We start from the raw sequence: 23,325 nt of genomic DNA on the forward strand, positions 1-23,325 counted from the left end.
CTCGAGGGCAAACCCGGTATGACCTGTTCGAGCTGCACTCACATATGCTAGTATAGTTGGCTCTATAGTATTTCTGTGCTTTAATGGCTTGGTGGAGTTGTCTGCATATCAATTAAGTCATTTATTTACAGCTCCATCAACTTTCTTAAATACCGTTTCCTTCATCATCATCATCATCATTACCATCACGAGGAGGATGCACACACATTGTCTTGACGCTCAATGACCTGTGTGAAAGTGCTGGAATTATTCAAGTGGTCTCTGCAAAGCATCTGCTGTCAAATAAACTCATAAACAAGTAGTGTTGATGGCTTTGTGGAGACACATATAAATCCTGAGTAATCACCAAAGCAGCAGATCTCTTCTAATGTGGATCTTCTTCATTGCCAAAAAAGGCACGTTTACTGACATACAATTAATACAAAAAACGCTTTCAAAACATGAACCGCATCACGTGACCACGTGTCTGGTCCAATCACTGTGCGCAGGAACCTGCTCTCGAGAGACAGCTGAATGGGCGCGCAGCGGCTGACTGTTGGGCAACAGCGCCTTCTGCTGGCTTTTTCACGGCTTCCCCCTTTCCTTCCACAGCAAAACATATACCATTTAAAAAGTAAGTTTACCGAATCATATATTTGTCAGATGTGCAAGAAAAATGAAGTAATTGCACTTTCCAAATGCAAATGAGTTTATTACAACTGTCGTCTCCTCAAACAAGTTGGCTGAAGCAACTTCACATATGACGTTTATTTAATTGAATTCTTGAAACAAATTCAATTGAATTTGGTTCAATTAATATCGACTTTGGCAAATTGTCATTGCTTTTCGAAATATATGAATACCGCCAAAAGAGTGCCAATCAAATAGGGACACGGTATGCAGTGTATATACTTATGAAGCAACTAAACCCACTTCAAAACAACGTGCAGCTCATGATGACGGTTGTAAATATGTTTTTTGTTCATGTGCAAAACCAAAAACGTTCTAAAAAAACCCATACAAAACAGCTATTGTACTCTTTAGCTTTCATGTAACTTGATATAACGAAGTATTTGTGTTCATACAACAATCCCAAAGAATATAATATTGAACTGCATGTCGGGGGGGGGGGGGGGGGGGGGGTAAATATGAAAACAACATCCATTCATGTAAACAAACTGCTATTGTTTAAATGTGAGCAGGGCTTGTGGTCAGACATTGTCCTACAAACAACAAACTCAGAAATGATGTAAGCTATGCACATTGTCAAACTGGGGAACACAGAGTGAACCCTGTCTAATGTGCAGGCTTCTGCTTGTGCTTGTCTTCCAGGGTCCATTTTGCCGCATTGCAGTAGGGCTGTAAATACTTTCGCAGCTGCCTGTCAGCCAACAGTGAAATAGTGTCTTTGTTCATGTTGGCCCCATCTCCAGGCAGCTGAAGACGGCTATGAAAAATCTACTTCTTCTGCCATGGGCTTGTATATGTGAAATAGGAAGGCAGATTTGTTGTGTCGCATTTTTAAAGCAAATGAACAGCATGTTGAAATATGTCAGATCAAATTCCAGGTAGGTGTAAACCTACTTGGCAATAAATACAATTCTGATTCTGATTTTGATTCTGATTCTGATTGTAATGTAATAAACTCGTTGTAATGTAATAATCAATGCAGATTTTCTGGTAGCTAAAGACTGGCTTCATAAACAGAGGAATATACATTGTATTGTAAAGGCTTGTTGATGGGTAATAAGCTACTTCTAACGGAAAACGAAATGCACAAAGTTTGGTTCCATATTCTTTTTTCAAAGTCGGATGACTCAGTGATGAGCATCAACACACACTGGCACATCATCATCACTGACTTTAAACACGAGCTGTATTTATGCAGAATAATATTGAATTAGAAGGTGTGAAAACATTTCAAAGAATCATTTAATAATCCATGTGTTAATTTGTTAAAATATTACTCTTTGATTCGTGCAGCATAACAGAAGTATAGACCCACACCTTTCTAACACCGTTACCCACATTTTCTGCATTTAAAGTTAATTCAACAAAATGTCAAATACGTGAAACAAGCAAATAGCATTAGAGCCATTACCCTGTTGCTAATTCAAATGAATAATGACACCGGAAACTGTCAAACGTTCCATGCAGACAGACACATGAGCGTTAATAAAGCCCATTATCACACAGAAGGCTTACCTATAGCCGGGAGGTAATCCATGTTTATTCTCAGAGGTTTACCTATGCGGAGCATTTCGAGTAAGCAGTGAAGAGCCATGCTGCTGTGAAGAGGTCAGATGTGTGGAAAGTTGAAACGCTCCTCGTGTCATCCTGGAGAATGAGCAACGCAGTGACGCAAATATCTGCTGATCGGACGTTTATTAAACGAATGTAATTTTTCAGAAAGCCGACCGTGGCGTATTGGTTAGAGCGCCATTGACGCCGAATGCAGTGGGGGAAAATCGCCTGGGAAATCAGGCAAAGAGCCATGAAGACGTTTGGCTCTCACACATGACCAGTGGCATCCAATGACAGGCGATGGAGGCACATAAAAAGGTCTATTACCAAGTTGTAAATTGTCCTCTCACAAAAAGGACTTTCGACTGCAGCAGCTCGTTGTGCATAATAGCAGAAGAAGCCCCTCCACGTCCTCTGAAGACAAGCAAGCCCCCCCCCCCCCCCACCCCAGCCGTGCTTTTTTTTCTAACACTCAACCAGAAAATATTCTATCTTAAAGTGCAAAAGAGCAATTCGACTAGTTTTTAATTCATCATAATACAAGTTCGTTCATACAAAAAAACAAGAAAGAAAATAATATGCAAAACTAATCCCTTTTATTTGAACATATGGAAAAATAATTTTTACCTAAAATTGATTTGCTCAGGATGAAGAATTTGATACATACATATATTTAAAATGAGTGTGGATTTTGTGCATTAAAAAAACTATATCAAGTGTATTTGTTTTCTTTTCTCTTTTCTGTTTTTCAGAATAGCGGCCCATTCACAAAGTGTGAACACAGCTCACGTTATAAAAGCAGCTCTCTGATTCGGCCTATACTTACAACTGATAATGGTTTGCAAATTAAATGGAAATGGAAAGTATCAAAAATGGTTTATATCGCATTGGCCTTATGTGGAGGTTCAATTATTGTTCTAGACGACAAAATATGTTTTGAATTGTGTGGCTACTTATTAAAACGTCCCAACACGTGCACGTGCACCATTCTGCGGCAAAAGAGAATTTATTTCATGTCAGCCTTGTTCTTCTGGTGGCACGCAGACTATACTGTGCGGGTTAGGGGGTGCGATTTATAGTATAGCTCGGCCTCTAGTTTCCTTCGTGTGTGTGTGTGTGTGTGTGTGTGGGGGGGGGGGGCCGTCAGATCCGGATTACCATCTCTCTGATTTTGGTGCAGAGATGAAGGACTCATCCGGGTTCCTGCTGGTAAGAGAGTCACCTCGGTGCTGCAGGACCAATACACTCAATCAGTGATGGAGAGCCACAGACCCATCGAGCTCCATCACATCGGCCATATCCTTTGATTAGGGAAAACCAATGGTGTCTGCCACAGGTCCATTAGATAGCCCTAATAAGAGCTGTACACTTCAGATAGTCAAACATGCACATACAAACACTAACCCACAGTTAGTTAGTCAGATATTCTTTATTTGATGTCATTCTAAAGGAAACTATAGCATTACACTCAACTGCTAGTTTTAAACTCCTGCAAAGACATCATGAGGGTGATGTTGAGGGTGAGCTTTACACAACTGCAACATTGTTAGACATACAATGTGTTCCAGTATGGAGGACTCAAAATGACTTAAGTATAAATAAATAAATAAATAAATGCATGAATAAATACAAGAATAAATGAATAAATGCTTAAATAAATGTATAAATAAATAAATAAATACAAGAATAAATGTATAAATACAGAAATAAATACAGCAATTAATATATATAAGTTATCACTCAACAGGACATCATTAAATAAATGTATTTCTACATTTCTGTATTTCTTCATTTATTTATATCTCCATTTTTGTGTCCACACGTATTTCTTCATTTATTTATGTGTGACATTTGTGTCCGTATATTCAAATGAGCTGGGGCGGTCCGAACCTCATTGTTGAACAGGATTGGTCAAGTCAGGGAGCAAGACAGAAGCAATCGATCCCTAGCACTTGGATCTGTAGACGAACAGCGTTTATTATGCATTCTTGTCTGTACATTCTAAATACTACTGTTGAGTCACGGAATGTAATTTAAGGATGTTTTCAGCCGAGAAGTTAGTTGTTTAAGCATCAAATCTGTGGTCGGTTTATCGAGATTCAGTCTAATAAGGATATGCGACGGAGATTTGAGGTTCTGCTCGCGGGACCACTGAGCTCCGGGCGGTCAGCGCGCTGTGTGGCCGCCGAGAGAAGCCTGATCTCGGCAGAACTTTTTGAAATGCTCCGCTGGCTCTGACGTCTCCGTAGCGGCTAAACATGAGATATAATTAGGTTTTTGAGGATCTAAAGAGCACAACGAGTTTATTATTTACTAAAAGATAACGTTACGTCAATTTGACTGAGGGTTAAGATTCATAACTTCATATTGTAGCGACCCTGGGTCAGGAAAGCTACGAGACGTTGTATATTTATTATCGTTTATTCGTAGCCTACGCCAAACAACAGTGAACACCGCAACACATTCTACTCCACTGTAAATTATTTTACAGTGAATAATTTGAGTAAATTCATGCGCAAGAACAGTTGATGTGGTAACGTCACAAGACCAGAAAGACCGTCCTGCGTCCTCGAGAGTCTGGACTCCCAAAACCAGACTCCAAAGACCAGACTCCAAAAGAACACGAGTCTGTACTCAGTGTTCTTGGAATTGATAAACGGCTGAAGTCAAAAAGCTGTCGAGGCTAACTTCTGCTAACGGTGAGCTGAGCGAGTCAACTTCAGCGTCATGTGCCAGGCAGAAATAGTAGAGCACAACACACCAGGTGCATCACACTCCTGTGACCAATCATGCTTTAGACAGAGGTTCGGACCGCCCCAGCTCATTTGAATATACGGACACGTAAATGTCACACATAAATAAATGAAGAAATACGTGTGGACACATAAATAGAGAAATAAATAAATGAAGAAATACAGAAATGCAGAAATATATTTATTTAATGATGTCTTGTTGATTTATAACTTATATTTATTCATTCCTGTATTTATTTATTTATTTATACATTTATTTAAGCATTTATATATTTATTCATTCCTGTATTTATTTATTTATTTATACATTTATTTAAGCATTTTTTTATTTATTTATACATTTATTTATTTATTGATACATTTATTTAAGCATTTATTTATTCATTTATACATTTATTTAAGCATTTATTTATTTATTCTTGTATTTATTCATGCATTCATTAATTTATTTATTTATACTTAAGTCATTTTAAGTCCTCCATATTCCAGGACCACACATCTCACATTAAAGGCCTGCAGGCTGCATATTAGTCTTTGCTTTCTTTCGGTTTTCTCACGGTATTCCCACGGTTTAAGAATTGAAAGCCAAACTTCCTTTTATATCAGCTATAGGTTATTAAAAAAGCATCCAAGAAAATCTTCCATGCAGCTCAGTAAAATTGAAACCTCACGCGGCTTGTTTTAAATTAAGAAATATGTAAATGAAAAAAGACTGAACAAAGTTTGACACGTGTTTAAAGAGAGGTTCCTAATTCGATTACGCTCTTGTGACATTATTCACTAAATATATGGTACATTTTGATTACAGAACAAATTTATTATTTCTTATTCACATAATTAACCCAAATATGCAGAGGCTATTGCATGTTTACACCATGTTGAATTTAGTGAACATTTCAGTGTTTGCGATGATCTGAGGCGGCCAACGAATTCAGAATGTGTCATAAATACTGACCAGAGTCATTATTAATCATGACAAGAGGGCGGCAAAGGCTGCAGGCAAACCTGGTGCATGATTCAACGTGCATCCCATACCGGCACTGCATTGTTGCATCGACGTTTCATTCTGTTGTCTTCCTCTTTCTCTTGTTGAACGTGAGACGTCACACACTTCCCTCTGTTGAATACCTGCTTGTCAAGTATATTTAACAATAATTACTTGAGTTAGGAGTACTCCATTTAAACATTTTTTATTTCACATAAATGGTGCAAGGCAATCGGTTTCCTCAGACTATTTGAGTTGACTTTACTCAACAGGTTTTACAGTGTACCTCAACTGTTTAACGGTTATTGTTGTTGTTGGTGATTGGGATAATAGAGGCTGTGCTGGGATGTAACTAAGTACATTCACTCGACTAAGTGTGACGTATATTCTAACATATACTTTAGTTGATGTCAAGTCGCTTTATACTTCAAAGGGAAATGTGTTTATTTTTATTTTTATTCCATTGCATTTTTTCTGACAACTTTAGTTAATTTGCAGCATAATAATGTAGGCCATGCATGTTTTTTTACAAGTTAAGTCATATGTGTTGTATGTTAAATAAAAGAAACAATATATTTAAAAAACAAGGATACTTTTTTTTACATTATGCTGATAATTTTGCTGATAATACGTACATGTTGCCAATACCTATATTTTCCATGCAGGACTTTTACTCTGATGATGATGATGAAGTAACTTAAAAATAGACAACACATTATGAATACGTGAATACGTCTATTTGAACAGAGATACAATGAAGGTCTCCGGAAACTCAGTCTCTCTCTCACACACACACACGCACGCACACACACACACACACACACACACACACACACACACACACACACACACACACACACACACACACACACACACACACGTTGTATACTTTCACATGTGACTTTGAGGAACTGTTTTGGGAAAGCACGATAATGTGTTCCCAATCGGTCACAAACAGCTCATTCCCACAGCTCTTATTTTCACACTCCATAACACTGCACATTGAATATGAGACTATAATCAACGCCGTATCTGCTAACACAACTACAATGACAAGAGTGAAGTTGAGTTTAGCTGACCCTCACTCATGACCTATAGACACACAGGACGGAAAATGAAAGACAATGCGTGAGTCGCTGATCGTGTGCGTGTGAACGTCGTGTGATCACGCAGTCATATGTTGTGTTAAATAAAGAAGCTGCACATCTATATTCTGGGGTCAAGTTTCCAGCCGTGCAGTCTCCAGTCCACTGGACTCATCACATGCAGCATAATACACAAAGACGTAAACAATCATGTCCACGTTTCCTCTAAATGGCTTCAATGTGTCCGGTCTTGTTTCTCTCGCAGATGACAAAATAACAACAAATATTAACACTCAACACCTGATGGTCAGTCTGGTTTTGCATGCATCGGAGATATATACATATATCTAATCTGTTTCCTTCAAAGGCCCGATACGAACAACTATATGCATTTTGTGACTATCACAAACTGCCATCAGCATGTCAGTAAGCAAAAACATATCTGGAAGTTGAATTTCAGCATTGTTAGGGGGAAATATCGGTCACAATGTTTGGGAGAGAATGAGTGTATGTCACTATAACAGCAAAAGACGAATTCGCTACGACATGTGACATGCTAAATTAGGTTAAAGGGGAATGTGGCCTTTGAAATGTAGAGGAATGCATTTCCTAAAGTTGGCAGCATTTTTTTATTTATTTTTATTCTGTAAATTATGACGAACTAAGACTTCTCCTTTGCTCATCGACGAAAATGGCTCCTCTTTTGTGCAAATGTGTTGCTGAGATGTTGAGTCTTTCCATTATAGGCCTACCACTGTTAAAATAAGAGTGCTATTTTGGTTTTAAAAGGACGGAACGTTGTAGTTTGTATTATCACTGATTAAAAACGGACCCCTGGACTTTTAGACCTGCTGTCTTGCCAACATGCTCGCGCTGGAGACGAGCTGCTTTATCGGAGACTAAAAGAACAATATCGCCCTCTAGTGGTCGCACTACTTTTCCAATGAAGCCTATACTGCTCCAAAAGATTGTGTTTAGTTTTGCATAATTCACGATTTTCCATTAGCTTTAAATGGTGCAGTTAAAACAAATGTATTCATTCATTTGCTTTAATTTAAGAACAATATTAAATGATCAAGATCTATTTTTTTTCACGTAGTGCAGCCTGTATGATGTTAAATTAGGACACATTGGTTTTACATTTCAATATAAAATAAGAAGGTGAAACTCCATCGGACACCAGTAAAGTGAAGTCGTTTCCCATCAGTGTGAAGTGCAGTATAGGAATAAACGTGACCATTAAGGTGGGGGTGATTTCCTCTAAAACAATTCATCGACCAGACACCCTGGAAAAGTGTCTACATTCTGTTGGTCAGCAACAGACACCAATGCGTCAGTTAAAGGGGGTTTCAAAGGAGAGTATAATTACTGGCCAGGGCCATAAACTCATTTAGGCCAGACGTCTAGCCATTTCTATAGCTTTATTGGACCAAGGCTCTTCCTGCTTTAAAGTAATTATTCGTACAAGTTGGACAATAAATTGGAAATCCACCGCAACACCTCTCGCAATCATAAAGACTTTATGACTTGTTCTACGTTTCACATTGCACTGTTAAAAGTGAAATTCAACATACAAAATGTAACCTCTTAGAATTAAAGAGCGATTTGAATCACTTTAATTTAATTGCATTTGTTGGCTGCAAGAAAATTCTAAATACAGTGACAAGCTGACTGTGTGTTGAATTGTGTGTCCCATTTCTTAAAAGTGTGCGACTACAAGACATTAGCCGCACACTAGTCGCACTGAAAATAAAAAGCGAACCGGAGGGTTTCGATATAAAAGCTAATTGCGGAAAATGAAATAAACCATCAGTATCCCATGAAACGCACAGAGAAACCTGTTAAATACATTAAAGAAAATAATAAACACATTTATGTTGGAGTAAAGGGAACATTTGCAAAAGCAAAATGCGCGCCTCTGTTTTTCCTTCACACATATTAGGGCGGCAAATTCAAGGTAAAAATGTGGGTCAATGCAGGATTTAGTGATGCTGTATCTCCATGTGTGTGTGTGTGTGTGTGTGTGTGTGTGTGTGTGTGTGTGTGTGTGTGTGTGTGTGTGTACCGACAACAGACAGCAGTCGTGCAGCTGTGAAAATGTTTTATATACAACTCCAAATTCTTAGCAATAAGCATTACACATAAACACGGTTCTTAAGGGAGGCTCAACACATCTGACAAACCTGCTATTGCGGTTGAGTGAAATGAAAAACTGAAAATATCAGATGAATCAGTGTGTGTCCAGTCTGAATGTCACAGAGACACATTCCTGCATTTGCGATGTCGAGGTCAGCACGCAATATTACTCTAGAGGTCTAATAAAATCGCTACCGATGCTCCTACCAAAATCAATGTAATTGTTCAGATGGCTTCCTTGGTATACAAATGTGTCAAAGGGCAGTGATTTCAGAGCAGCTCTCTGCCGCTCCTCTCCCTGTTCATCTTCTTCATTTTCATCCTCCGGTTCTGGAACCAGATCTTCACTTGTCTCTCGGTTAAAGTGAGTATGCGGGCCACTTCAAAGCGTCGGTCTCTGGTCAGATACATGTTGAAGAGGAACTCCTTCTCCAGCTCTAAAGTCTGATATTTCGTGTACGGGCATCGCTTCTTTCTCGTGGAGCGTGCGTGAATCCAGTTTGCTGCGGGGTTGTCTGAAAAAACAGATATACAAGTAAAAGACACGTGATGAGGACGTTTATCGTTTTAAACGTCACTATATTCGTATTATTATTATTACTATTTTGATATAATTATTATTATTATTATTATCAGATGGAGCTTCAGGAAACGGTGTATATGAATTCAAAAGACAAATGACAGATTGTTTAATGTGATAAACATATGCACACATTTTGTGATTTAGGGCCATGTTTTCTGTTATTACATGGAAACAAAATAACATCCAGATCTTTCCATGAAGTCCATCTCAGGTCTCAACCAAAAAGAGCAGCGTGTTTCTATGTGAGGTGTCCTTATGAACAACTGCAGGCTCCTGTGTAATAACCGGCGCAGGGCGGGTTTCTGCCCTTCCCGAGCCGAGCAATAGTAGCCGACGAGACACTTTTATAGGTTAGTAAAACCTCCAGTTGTTCACAGCCAGCTCGTACAGTTCTTAAGGTTGTAAATCAGGTTTGGCTATTCCGTTCACTTACTTGGGTCCAGTTGTTGTTTCTCCTCTCTGGGCTCGCTGTGGATCGAAAGTTCACTTCCACTGTGCTCCGTGGTCGCTTTTTCCTGACAATCCGATACTCCACACGCGAATTCCCCGGCCATCGGCCGAGCCGCTGCCTCCAGCGCGTCGCACTCTGTCGCTTTCGGTGGCGAGACCTCCGGCTTTGTTCCGTACGAGCGGCCGCTGGAGTGAAATCCGGCGAACGAAACGTGGTTGGAGATGGGGTCCATCCAGGAGCGGATGCCCACATATCTGCCGTCCGAGGCGGGGAGGTGAGCCTGGTGGTGGTGGTGGTGGTGCATGTACGGATGATAAATCCCCTGCGGGTGAACCGAGGACCAAGACGAGGAGAAAACGGCCGACTTTGGTGCAAAATGGCAAGAGGAGAAGTCGGCGTTGTCCCCAGCACCTGGCGGCCTCGGGGTCACCGTGTGCGGAGCCTGAATAAAGCGAGCCCCGTACGCATCCTCCGGCTCCTGCCCCATGATAGCGTCCACATAGCAGTTACTGAGAGTGCCACTGGAAGACATTTTTGATCTCTTCCTACTCATATAATATGGGTTGAACTGTTACGGGAAGCGTCCCTCTATGAACAATCATAGTATTTTTGCTGGCCTGCACCAACAGGGATTGGTTACATGGATCACGTGGTCATATTTACCAATACAGCGAGTAAATCAATCCTGCCATGGCTCTCTTTCTTCGGTCAGATATAATTTAGACCCTTTAGATGTGACTGGGCGAAAAAATCGCTGAAATGAATACAATGGTTTATTCATTTTTTATTTTTTATGTTTTCATGTGAGGTGGCTGCAGGACGCTTCAACAATACATAGAGCTAGAAAAGGGGAATCAGACACATTCATACACGCCGTCTTAACGTTGGAAGAATCTCTCTGAATGTTGGAGAAAACTCTCCTAATATCATCCCGATACACCCAATGCTTGTAAAATGCTTTATAGACTTACGGAGTCCTCGTAAAATAGATGTAATAACATGTTGTAAAATAACAGAAGCCACTTCCGTTCACAATGCGGTGTATTCTAGGTTATTATACGGCGACTAAACATGTTTCTCGGTTAGCTTGAATTTTAAATGGTAAACCGGAAACGGCAGTTGTGAAAATATTGTATTCATTCAAAGGAGGGCAATAATGTCTTTATGCATCTATAAATGTTTTATGAGGTGCGTGTGATTATCCATGCCGTCAATAAAAGAAACCGAAAAACAGACTTGAAGTCCGTCTGTGTGTTGCTGTCTGGAAGGTGTGAGATCATTTAAAATATAGTTTACTTTTCTCCTTTTTTTTGGTAAATTAATGTTTGAGCTTCTCTTAAAATAAGAGTTGTTTGACCTTCAAATGTGTTCAAGATCTAGGTCACATGCGCAGACTGGATCACACTGACAGTGGCATGTCATTTCATCACCGACAATCCTAAAATAGGAAGTTATTATGTACAATGAAACGTTATTCTCTATAATTAAAAGTTATTCTGTGTAATGAAAATAAATCCAACGGGGCCTGTGTGGCTCAGGATGAAGGAAGAGCCGATAGTTCTGCTGGACTCTAACACAACCTCCTTAAGCTGCTATAGTCACAATCTGATCTAAGAATAAAAACACCGCGTTTATTTCACTACTCGCCTCTTTGCATCCCTCTGCTGCAGAAAGGTTAAGACATTTAGATTTTTTTGTTCGTTCCAAATTTTCCAAATATCAGTCTCTAATTGTCAGTGTGTCTTCGAGGAGCTAGAATGTCTGTAAAAACATGTAATAGTGTGCAAACTATTGTAGAGCAACAACTGAAAACCGCATGTATTAAAACTGGCAGCACACGAACTAAATATTTGAATTCAAGCTGGTCGGTTCATTTTAGCTGCAGTAATTTAAAAGTCAAATGAGAAACGTTTTTGAAGCATTATTGGAACACATTGTTTTTTTGCATCAAAGTGTAACAGGCTCGTTTAAGTCTAATTTGTTTGTCTTTCTTCTTTAAGCAGTTTACAGCAAAAAGTCTCAACAATGCCGCATTTCGACAGTGAATAGCAATGCACCGGAAATAATAGTAGACGAGATACTTTATCACATTTAGAAAGCATAAACAAACACAAAACATGGTTATTTGACAATTTATTGCAATATACATGCACACACATGCAAACAATTCACAGATTGACATTGTTTTCTGCCATAGAAACATTTCACTGTTGAGCAAATGGCAATGACTGTAAAACAAATGTTGCACTATAACGACAATAAATGTGCTTCCATGACTGAAAATAAGAACTCAACGCAATAGAACATTCACGTCTACTGGCTAAAGGGAAGACATACACTTCTCCAATAATTTAAGACCAAAAAGTACCCTGCGATGAAACAAAACAAATACTCGACAAATTGTCTGGTCACAGTTTCGTTGAAATTGAAGACGCACGTCTGCTGCCACTAAAGCATCAAACTGAATATGAGAGGAAATACAAGACAGCTACCCACGGACACATGCACGCTCACGAAAAGGTGAGATTCGAGGTGAGTTCACGGATGCGGTTTTCTCTGTTCATTTTCTTCAGTTTCATCCTGCGGTTCTGGAACCAGATCTTGACCTGCCTGTCGGTCAGGTTGACGCCCCTGCTGATCTCTAGGCGGCGCTCTCGGGTCAGATACATATTGAAGAGAAACTCCTTTTCCAACTCCAAGGTCTGGTGCTTTGTGTAGGGACATCTTTTCTTTCTCCCACTTTTGGCCGTTAACCAGTTGCTTCTCGGTGGGTCGCAGACTGTAAAAAAGATGCAAACCATTGACATCATTCAGTAGTTCAGAGATCCAGCTTGGACAACCTCACCTGCTGCGTTGGATTTTACCTCTGGGAAATAACACATATTATAAATGTTTTCCCAGAATAAATAACACGCAGGGCACGTTATTAGTCACGTAGGCTACGAGACACCACTAATAAAATAGAAATAAAATGAAACCCCCAACTGATCAAATCACGCACAGAAACACATATTTACACAGCTTGACATATGATGAAACACTATTAATGGTATAAAAGTTGTAAATGTATTAACAAGTTTGATTAGATTGTTAATATGATCAACTTTAAATGAAATATCTAACAAATTGTGTCATGTTTTAAAGACACAGACTCTCAAATATCCTAAATTACGCTGCTGCAAAATGCACCAATTTTAGAAGCTCCTGGAGTGATTTAATGTTCAATTTATGCCACGATAAGGCAACTATTTCAGCTTCTGAAACCCCTGCAATATGCCCAAATATATAAGACAACAAAGTCAAATGATTTTTTTAGATGCACCCTATTTTAATTTAAATATCTGAAAAAGAGGAGCACATGCTGCATGGTAAAACCACTCTCTGCTGCCCATTACTGCAACCTGAGAAAGACTGTCATTAAACATTACGACTTTAGGGTTGTTTGTGTTTTATACTTGGTTTTATGGTGCTGGAGCCTTCTCAGCACTGCAGCGACACAAGATAAACGCTTTCATGTATAGCCAACCCACCTTTCCCTTCCTTCTGCTGCAGCACCGGGCTGGACACAGAGCCGTCCAGATTGCACTTTTTCTCCCCGGAGCTGGACTTGAGATCCGGGCTTTCTACCGGGACCGGTGTCCTTGAGGTCTCGTGGGTTTGTGGGACGTCCTCGCTTTTCTTTTCCACCTCCGCGACATTTGAAGGCGCCGATGAGGGCTGCGGTTTTGGGGTGACCCGGCTGAGCTGCGTCAGTGTTTGGTTTGGACTCGGCGGCTCGTGGCAGAAGCTTTCCTGATGTTTCCCATTCGCATAAGTTTGACTCAGTCTGAAATAGCCCGGAACCGGGATCTCGGGACCGTCGACCGGACACGATTCGGAAATAACGTTAGAATATGCAGGGAGCTCTGTGGAGCTGACTTTGTGTACTCTCTTATCGGAGTACATGCAGCAGTTACTTTCCTCCTTTATGCTCTGTGAAAATGTACAGTTTGACGGCTGTATTCTGCACGGTCTATTCGGATCAGTCCAGTTATCTATTTGAGGTATGTACGAGTGGACATTCATGCCCATATTTTGGTGGTTGACCTCCCCTCTTTTGCCGAAAGACGGCAGGAGTCCACAGGTTTGCATTCCGTAAGTTCCCATTTCAGAGGTAGACGGCATATACATGTTGCTGCTGGAGTAAAAGCTGTCCGACCGGCAAGCACCAATTAAAGAGTCCACTAAAAATGTATTTGCCGCAGGAGAGCTACTAGTAAATGACATTTTGGGGGGTTAAGATCTTTAGAGGAGAGAGATGTCCTTTGTAAGATGACATATCTAGGAAAAACAATCTCCGCGTAAGTCAGGATGCCTCCCGACCACATGACAAGCCCACCAATGAGATTTGAAAATGGCCTTGAGACGCAGCCTCCTCTCCCTGCTCACACAAACACACGCACGCACACACGCACACACACACACATTGGAACTGCCGATGCAGACGTGGTCAACAGCGACACCTACAACACGGACTTGAAACTGATCCATAGGCTGCTCAACCGAACTGAAACAATCGCATTAAGAAAAAGAAAGAACAAAAAGACTTTTTGAGATGCATCCAAAAATAGTCTACCTTCACGCGGATCGTGTGTAACAACTGAAACTCCACAATTGCTTCAAATGTGTGCGTCTTTGTGTGAGAGACACGAGTATGTGCGTGTAACATACTGCTTATATGGCGCATATATATGGGGATAACTGTAGACATCTAAAATAATGTAACCATCTATAAGTGTATATTGTGTTCCTTCAATCTACCATTCATATACAGAGTCCACGTATTGGCATATATAATGTACAGTCTTGGATATCGTTGTATCGCAATCAGAATGATAACAGCAATCACACATTGAATTATGCTGTTCATTATTTCTTTGAATTCTCGCTTTTTTTCTCCTGTCTCCGTTTAACAGCACCAAACTATTAAATGTAAGGTCAACATTTTGAAAATAAAGAATCTGGAAGGAAAAATGTTTTCACCATTCACACATTTAAATTGATAAGATAGAAGCTCTGTATGTATGAAGGTCAACCTCATAACTCTGCAAGGATACGATTCAAATAAATTTCACTTAAAACTGATAGTAAATGGGTCCTTTATTATTTGCACAGATTATTGAGCACATTGTTTTGACGTGTTTCACAGATATTATCGATCTTCAAAATAAACCCCTGGTGGTGAACAGCCTGGGGATTATTGTACTCAGGGCTCCATTGTTTTCGTCTGCAGGGAAGTCAAATGCAAATGTGTTCAACAGTGCCTGTTAAACTCAGGGGGGAATAAAACAATTACCTGAAAATATCCACTGACTTAAAATAGGCCACAAATATCCACGACCCTACAGGTCTTTTGCAAATGAACAAAGCAGTCAATGCTGCCTGAAATAATGATATCTTTGGTATTTATGTGAAAAGCTTTAAATCTTCCTAAAACTCATTTGAGAGGTTGTGTATAGATCCGTCTGAAGGCTTTTAGATATTTACATTTGGTGGTAAATAAACAAATTGTAGACTATACAAATCATCAACATCACAGGATTCACAAACAACAAATAAAAGGTTCGTTAACCCAAATGTAATCACTGAACATGTGCAATAAATTCATCCTATACGTCTTCAATTTAGCCTAACAGATACTAGAACAAATGTCAATTGTTTTGTTTTAATCAAATATAATGTTGCTTTAGTTTGCATATCATGTGACACACTGGACTGAAAAAACAAACTTTCATATGGAATTTATTCTTTGAGTATAATCAACAATTTATATACCACAAAATGTAGACTGCACAAGTACCGTAAAAGTGGAAAACAAATTGCACCTCGGGTTATAGTAATAACAACAATAATAATACTAGAAGCAATAATAATACAAATAGTAAAAATAATAAGGCAAATATTAGAAGATCCACTTATATTTCAAACATAACGGAGCATATACAAAGTAAAACGTATATCTTGATGGTAGAGAGTTACAAATGACACCGGTTATTATATCATCATTATTATTATAGGTTCAGGCAAAAACGTTGTCCTTTTTTAGCGGTAACTTTTATTTTTTCAGAAGCAAAGAGCTACTCGCAGATAATGGATAATATAATAACGGTTATACAGCTGCAACCGGAAAGGTGAAGCACATTACGTCAATATTCCCCCACAATATGGAGTTAGGGACACATTGCAAAGATGTAAAAGGTTGTGCGGCCTTCATGTACAGATCAAAGTATTTAAGAGTTTCAGGTGACAAAGACACGGAGAAAAATGATATGCATTTTGTTTGATCTTTTCAAACACTTGAACATGACTTGTACATGTGCTTGCCGTCTAGAAGACACAAAAGTTGCTCAGTTAAACTGCGCACTCAGTGAAGCTAGTTATATATATAATTATATATATACATATATATATATATGTATATATATATAATTAAATATTATTTCACTTAGTGCTCAGTTTAACTGAGCAATTCGTGTCTAGATGGCAAGTACACACACACACACACTTATATATATATATATATATATATATATATATCAATTAAGATTAACTAGACTCGTTTTGTTGGAGAATCATAGCCTGTACTGTCAAATGGTTTGATACACAACAATAGGTGCTTTTGGACAAATAAAAAACGCAGGCCTGTAATCGGTTGAAAACACTAAACAATGCAGGCCACATGGGTGCAGTTGGAATTAAAACTAAAATGTAAACACAACTTGTGTTGAACGGATTATTTTTCCACTGAATGATTTTGATGCAGGTTAGAAGATATATTTGACTGAATGCTGCGTCTCCACTTGCAACCAGAGCTGCAAGTCTGCCCTCATGTGGATACACCGAGACTATCTACACAGTTGGTAGTGTAATTTCACTGTAGGAGATGATGACAACCCAATTAAACGCTTAATGAAACCCCAGTTTTCTATAGCCTTTTGGGGAAATAACCGTGGATGTGATGAACCACAAATAAAACAAACATTAAGCAACTATTTTTGGTTTTCTGAAACAAGGGCTGCGATTGTTTGTGCATTGAAGCGAAAATAATCACATGAATGATCAAGAAAGTGACTGTTTGTGTGGAATGAATACGTTTATTTACTCCGTTCCTTTGATTAAAAAAAAAAAAAAAAGATATACAATGCACTGCTGAGGTAAAGCAGCATGGGATCAAGTGGAACTGCACAAAGAAGGACACGTTTCACCCGCATTTAGTCCACAAGGAAACGCGTTTTTTTCCAACAATTACAAATCTTTCACCTCTGCAGCAATTTTAGAGGCGTATAAGCCACATTTCGCCTATTGAGAATCATAGAAAATCAGATGAATAAAAATATTACTCAACCTTTCTTATGGTGCTCCTTTTTAGAATAACCTCCATTTTTATCCCAGCTACATCACAAGTGCTTATATGTCAAAATGAGCGAAATATGGACGGGATGGGCAGACATCTCTTGAATTCTCTAAACATGTGAGACAGGAAGGAGCATCAGAGCTCATGTTGCCTGGGGGTTGGGACAGCAAAGTCCAATAGCCCCCTATTTAGACATTTACAGCTGCGTTTATTATACTGTCTAGACGGTTCAAGGTTTAGTAAACAATCTAGTGTTTGAAAGTAGAGGAAATAACGGGGCATACAGGCCTGCAAGCGCCATATTTATCCTCTGATGTATCTTAAGAAAAATCTTCCTTTGCTCATGTTGTTATGTATTTGGACTTGGTTAAGTTCATGTGGCAAGTTTCGTGATATGATACAACATGTGTCGTGTCTACTTTATTTCACACCACAACGTGCATTACATGCGTCTTATAAAAGGAACATTACACACGAGAGAAGCCTATATATTTGATATAAATAATATGAAAAGCACAGCACGCACTTTGTTGGGATTTTGGTTGCCAAAAGCACGAAAATATATGAACACAAATAAATAATGCAGGAATCAAGAAAATATGGCATCCTGTTTGTATTGAAAATGCTAGATTTATGTTTAAAAAAAGATTATATATGAAGATTCAAATAGGCCGAAGGGACCAGTCTTTAAAACACGTGTGTATCGCTCCTATTGTACTGTGTGTGTGTGTGTGTGTGTGTGTGTGTGTGTGTGTGTGTGTGTGTGTGTGTGTGTGTGTGTGTGTGTGTGTGTGTGTGTGTGTGTGTGTGTGTGTGTGTGTGTGTCGGTGTGTGTACAACTATGTCAGGTATCAGAATAAAGGATTCCCAGTGAAATACTGGAGCCGGTCGCGGTTCAGCTTCTTCTCTTTCATCCTCCGGTTCTGAAACCAGATCTTCACCTGCCGATCGGACAAGTTTAACATCCTGGACAGCTGAAGCCGCTTCTCTTTGTTAATGTACACGTTGAAGAAAAACTCTCGTTCAAGTTCTCGGATCTGGTATTTGGTGTAAGGACACCTCTTCTTCCTGGATTTGGTTGATGAAGCTGCACAGCAGAAGACAACGAGAAACACATTGAAGCTCGAGTTCTACAATTAAGACAATAATGTAGGTCACATTTATTTAGATAATTATTAATTTCTTCACAACGGCACACACAACGAGAGAAAGAAAAACAGCGGGTTTTCCATTTAAATGAACTGAACTGCATAGGGCAATATGCAGGTAGACTGCATTCCCTAAAAGTGTTGTAATACCTGCATAACATTAACTATAAACCAATTAAATAAACTTTAATAAAAACATATTATTGATTGTGTCACTACAAATCCCTTGCAGCCACACATGGCTTGGTATCAGACACAAGGCAACCTTTATAGGGTTTACTTAACGTTTCCCATTGTAAATACCTTTACAACCCTAAACCAAATATTATAGGGATATAAACGCGTTTGCATGCTTATAAAGAGTCACATAACCCCGGACGGTCTCGGTGGTTGACACACTGCAGTTCACTCAGTATACTGCTTAACGTGGACACCTCACGTCCAGGACAAAGAGGGGAATACTCACTCTGTTGGCTGCTGCTCTTGTCGCCGCAGTTGGAGGATGAGTCCTCGTCGGCGCTCCCGCTCGGGTCAGCTTTGTCCTGCTCGAGTTTGGTTAAAGCCTGATTGTTATTCGCAGCATCTGTGGGAGCAGCAGAGTCTGTCTTTTGTTTGGGGGGCTCCGCGTTGGGCTTGTCCGAGTTAGGGTTGTCCAAGAACTGGTCGAAGACTTGGGGCAGAACCCCATTTCGGCCGGCACCGTTGAAGAAATTGCACGGCGAGCTCGCCCCGCGGTGGTGGCCGTACAAAGACTCGTTTTTGAATATCACATCCGCCCTGCTGCTGGAGGACTGGATCAAGTCCCGGTGCATTACCTCGTCCGAGTAGTAAGACCCGTAATTGCCCCTGTAGTGCCATTTGCTGGGATGGTCCAGTCCATAATCCCTGAACGCGATTTCTCGGACAGGTTGGATTTGGGCTATGTTGGGGGAATAGGGGAAATTAATCTGACACGAAGTAGTCTGTGGTAAAAAGGAGGAGACTGATGTAAAATCTGGCGTCGAAACGTAATAAGTACAGCTCGGTAAATACATGTTGGACCCACAGCCGCGTTCATCGTATTCCGTCATATCTCTTCTTCCTCGTTTCCTCTTTGCAACAGAGGAGAGGAATTGGCAGCTCGGCTGTGTTCAACTTTGTCCATCTATAACACCACAGGCGCGTGGAAAGACCCCGCTAGGGAGAAAAAATCGGAAACGTAGGCAGACCTGCAATACATCTTGATCGATTCTTGAGGTAATTGTGTCATGTGATCCAGCTAAGGAATTACCATACATCAATATCAGTCATTAAAAACTGACCGGAGAAACTCATGTGAGCGGATGCAAGAGAGTCTATTGGCTGCCTGGCTGCATGAGGCAACTCCTCTCCAGCCTTCTTGCCCTATAGCTCTAGGAAAAATTAATTTGTGAACCACTGCTGGAATATTTAATTGAAAGCTTTACGGCTCCATCGTCATTGTGTAATGACATGTAATAACCTTCGCACGCGTTCAAATATGCGCACTTTGGAGTACACAACGTGTGTTTATAGCAACAGTTAGGTTGGAAATGTTGAAGTTCAGCGCGGCATTTTAGCTGGAGGAGGAAAATGGCACCAAGGACACGGTGCACGCACTTTCGCTGCACAGTGAGACCACAAGTCTTTGTGTTTCACAAGCACTCATTAAGTCACGTGTTATGCAAATACATGTGAGGGTCCATTGCGTATAATCACTGCGTACCACAATGGTTGGAAGACAGTTAGATACACAACAGGGACATATTTGAAGTCATTGTCAGATACAATTGTCTTGGCCTGCAGCATGGGACCACAAAAGAAATAACGAGACCACAAAAGGACTTTTACATTCTTGTATCCATTCCACTGCGGAGCATGCAAACAAACACGAGTGACTCAACTGCGAACTGTTATTCTCACAATGGTGAACCCGTATACATATGCTGCTTGCTTTTTCATTTGTGCAGCTTTATTTAAAAAAAATTGCAGATAACGAGGGCGAAAAAACAGCGTAAACGTCCCCACGCTACTGCACACTGCGGGGAAGCGGATTCTGGATGCCACAAAAACATACGCATATATAACTGCGAGCATGAATCACAGAGCACATTCGGCATGGCCAACTCCAAAACAACTGGCTTTGACCGTCTGTGGTCTATAGGTGATGTCCACCAAGCATTGAGCAACAAGCCTCTGCACCCACATCATTTTTTTGCACGAAGGCAGCCATGCCTGCAGAGTTTAGGCCCCTCTCCTCGGAGATCCACATCGTTCCAAACACTGGTGAACGGATATACGCGTCTTCTAGCCTCCGTTCATATTTGGGGTTTGCGTTTGTAAGTATGGTTTTATTTTCACACAAGAAAATAGCAAAGAGTATAGAACAAATATTGAAAGACAATCAAGTTCTTCATAGTTTTTCCAGGTCCACATGATGGACCTATTGAACACTGAAGTACCATGCACATTGTGCAGATATGCACGCAGCTGTATTGAAGGCCAGTATTGTAGTGAGGACAATTAGACTGTTCAGTACTTGAAGCCTGAAGGTCACGCGCAACGTGGAAAGAGCCCTAAGGCAACTGGGTTTATTGTTATTGGGGGTAAAATCAGCCCTGTGGTCCGGTGCTCTGGTTTTCAACCTTTACCACACTTCACATTGAAAGCCTTCAGGCAGTTAACGCCATGTAAGCCAAACCAAGTTCGTATTAATTTATATATATATTTTAATGTAGGATGGAAATTAAACATTTCTTAGACTAATTTATCCGGAGGTTTAAGTTCGAAGATTGCAAATACACATTTTTAGACATCACCAACCATCAACAGTTCCGCAGTGGAATGTTAAAATATTTAACACAACCTGTTGCTTGTCACGTGAGCTAGTGTTTCTTTATAGTGTGGCTTTTATTCTTTCCAATTATCTGTTTGCTGTGAATAATTTTGAAATCTGGATCCATAAGTATTGATAGTATTACTAATATTACTATATTAGTATTATTATTGATATTATTTCACGAATTATTTGGCACTTTGGGATTAAAATATTGTATGATTTTCTTTGCCTGACAGTATGCGCTCCGCAAAAACAATCCCTCACATATTCACCTCAATATTTTCACATTTAAATGTTCCCATGGGCCAAACTTGAATTCAACTGAAAGTGTCTGCGACTACAATGTTACCAAATATACATTTTAAAATGTTCCTTTTTAGTTTAACTAATTTGTACATGTTATAATTGCTAATAATGTGGCAAGTAATGCACAGCCTAACTAACTTCCGACCTAACTAACTAACTAACTAACTTAACTAACTAACTAACTTGACCTTAACTTTGTTTGGACGCCCCCATGATCTAATGTTGCTGCATGACGCTGTCCGGCTGCATTTCGCTGTAAAGCAATAAAACAACCAATGATGCAGGAAAACGTTGCGTATCGGATGCATAGAAAATATTGTGTAGCCGTTCAAAATAGTCTGAGCAATAAAAAAATAATAGGCGAAGGAATCATTTGTGGGAACGATTTTAAGCTGAGAAATAAAGACACACATCGAGTTGGGACAGCGGACAACAAGCCTACAGCGTCTGAGTGTGTGAATGTAGATTGTGTGCAACATTATATCGGTATTATAGGAAGATTACACCAATAAAATAATATAAATGACACACTCAGCCACAACAGCTCTACAACATAAAATAACAAAAGAAGAAGAAGAAAAAATCCCTGGCTCTATGGAAGAACCATCTTCGAGTTTCATTGCAAACGACTATCAATGATACTCTTACTTTGATTAGCTTTTGATATGCCTGCACTGGTATTGTTGCAGTGGTGCGGTGATGGTGACGTGATAATGCAATGGGAGGGTCCATTATTGCATCCACTGATGTAATGTGTTATACTGGCTGGAGGTGGTTGGTTTGATCAATGCCTTCAAACCAAGTTTGAGCACCTGTAACATGAAGGCTTCAATGTTGTCATCAAACTACAGGGACGTTTTTAGATGAATAACAATAGCCCAACTTGATATGCACATATCCCCCCCCGCCCCCCAGAAACACACACACACACACACACACACACACACACACACACACACATACACACATACACACCCCTTAAAAGTATATAGCACGTAATATGAGCCTGTTTTTGGTGTGCGTAATGTGCAACAAAAATAATGATGATACATATATTTGAATTATTCCAGATCCATTTGGTAATATCCAGGTTTAACCTCCCTCTGTCCTATATGGTGATTTCCCCCTATCTGTCTGTGTGTGTGTGTGTGTGTGTGTGTGTGTGTGTGTGTGTGTGTGTGTGTGTGTGCGCGCGCACGCGTCTTTTTGTTTATGTCATTGATGAAGGGACAATAACCAACATAAGCACCATGCAAATGTGCAGTGTTGTCCGCAGTCTAATGATGGCAGCGTTAAGTGTAATATGCTAAACCAAAACACAAAAGAAGATGACTAATATTGAAGAAAATGCACATATATTAGTAAATAAATAGTATTTGGGATTGTTTGATACGGAATTTACAACTAATATGGTGTATTATTCAGA

General features: G+C 39.8%; 3 protein-coding genes across 3 annotated transcripts; all 3 read right to left on the minus strand.

Moving 5' to 3' along the window:
- Nucleotides 1-9,133: 9,133 nt before the first annotated feature.
- Nucleotides 9,134-11,379, minus strand: hoxd9a (homeobox D9a). The gene is made up of 2 exons (XM_056438787.1): nt 10,199-11,379; nt 9,134-9,697 (listed from the first exon to the last, which is right to left on the minus strand). The coding sequence occupies exons 1-2, from the start codon at nt 10,767-10,769 to the stop codon at nt 9,453-9,455; spliced, it is 816 nt and encodes a 271-aa protein (XP_056294762.1). The 5' UTR covers nt 10,770-11,379; the 3' UTR covers nt 9,134-9,452.
- Nucleotides 11,380-12,336: 957 nt separating this feature from the next.
- hoxd10a (homeobox D10a) lies at nt 12,337-15,293 on the minus strand. The gene is made up of 2 exons (XM_056435589.1): nt 13,747-15,293; nt 12,337-12,995 (listed from the first exon to the last, which is right to left on the minus strand). Exons 1-2 carry the CDS (start codon nt 14,480-14,482, stop codon nt 12,727-12,729), a joined length of 1,005 nt encoding a protein of 334 aa, XP_056291564.1. The 5' UTR covers nt 14,483-15,293; the 3' UTR covers nt 12,337-12,726.
- A 44-nt stretch (nt 15,294-15,337) lies between these two features.
- hoxd11a (homeobox D11a) lies at nt 15,338-20,007 on the minus strand. Its single transcript, XM_056435605.1, has 2 exons — nt 19,224-20,007; nt 15,338-18,696 (listed from the first exon to the last, which is right to left on the minus strand). The coding sequence occupies exons 1-2, from the start codon at nt 19,825-19,827 to the stop codon at nt 18,461-18,463; spliced, it is 840 nt and encodes a 279-aa protein (XP_056291580.1). The 5' UTR covers nt 19,828-20,007; the 3' UTR covers nt 15,338-18,460.
- Between the last annotated feature and the right edge of the window lie 3,318 nt (nt 20,008-23,325).

This window comes from Pseudoliparis swirei, chromosome 2 (assembly GCF_029220125.1).
Source record: "Pseudoliparis swirei isolate HS2019 ecotype Mariana Trench chromosome 2, NWPU_hadal_v1, whole genome shotgun sequence".
In the NCBI taxonomy this organism is placed as follows: domain Eukaryota; kingdom Metazoa; phylum Chordata; class Actinopteri; order Perciformes; family Liparidae; genus Pseudoliparis; species Pseudoliparis swirei.

Coding starts and splice junctions, on each gene's coding strand:
- hoxd10a (XM_056435589.1), bottom strand. CDS start 14,482: ATGTCATTTACTAGTAGCTCTCCTGCGGCAAATACATTTTTAGTGGAC. Junction 12,996..13,746: donor GCAGCAGAAGGAAGGGAAAG/GTGGGTTGGCTA, acceptor TCTTTTTTACAG/TCTGCGACCCACCGAGAAGC.
- hoxd11a (XM_056435605.1), bottom strand. CDS start 19,827: ATGACGGAATACGATGAACGCGGCTGTGGGTCCAACATGTATTTACCG. Junction 18,697..19,223: donor CAAGAGCAGCAGCCAACAGA/GTGAGTATTCCC, acceptor TCTGCTGTGCAG/CTTCATCAACCAAATCCAGG.
- hoxd9a (XM_056438787.1), bottom strand. CDS start 10,769: ATGAGTAGGAAGAGATCAAAAATGTCTTCCAGTGGCACTCTCAGTAAC. Junction 9,698..10,198: donor GAAACAACAACTGGACCCAA/GTAAGTGAACGG, acceptor CTGTTTTTTCAG/ACAACCCCGCAGCAAACTGG.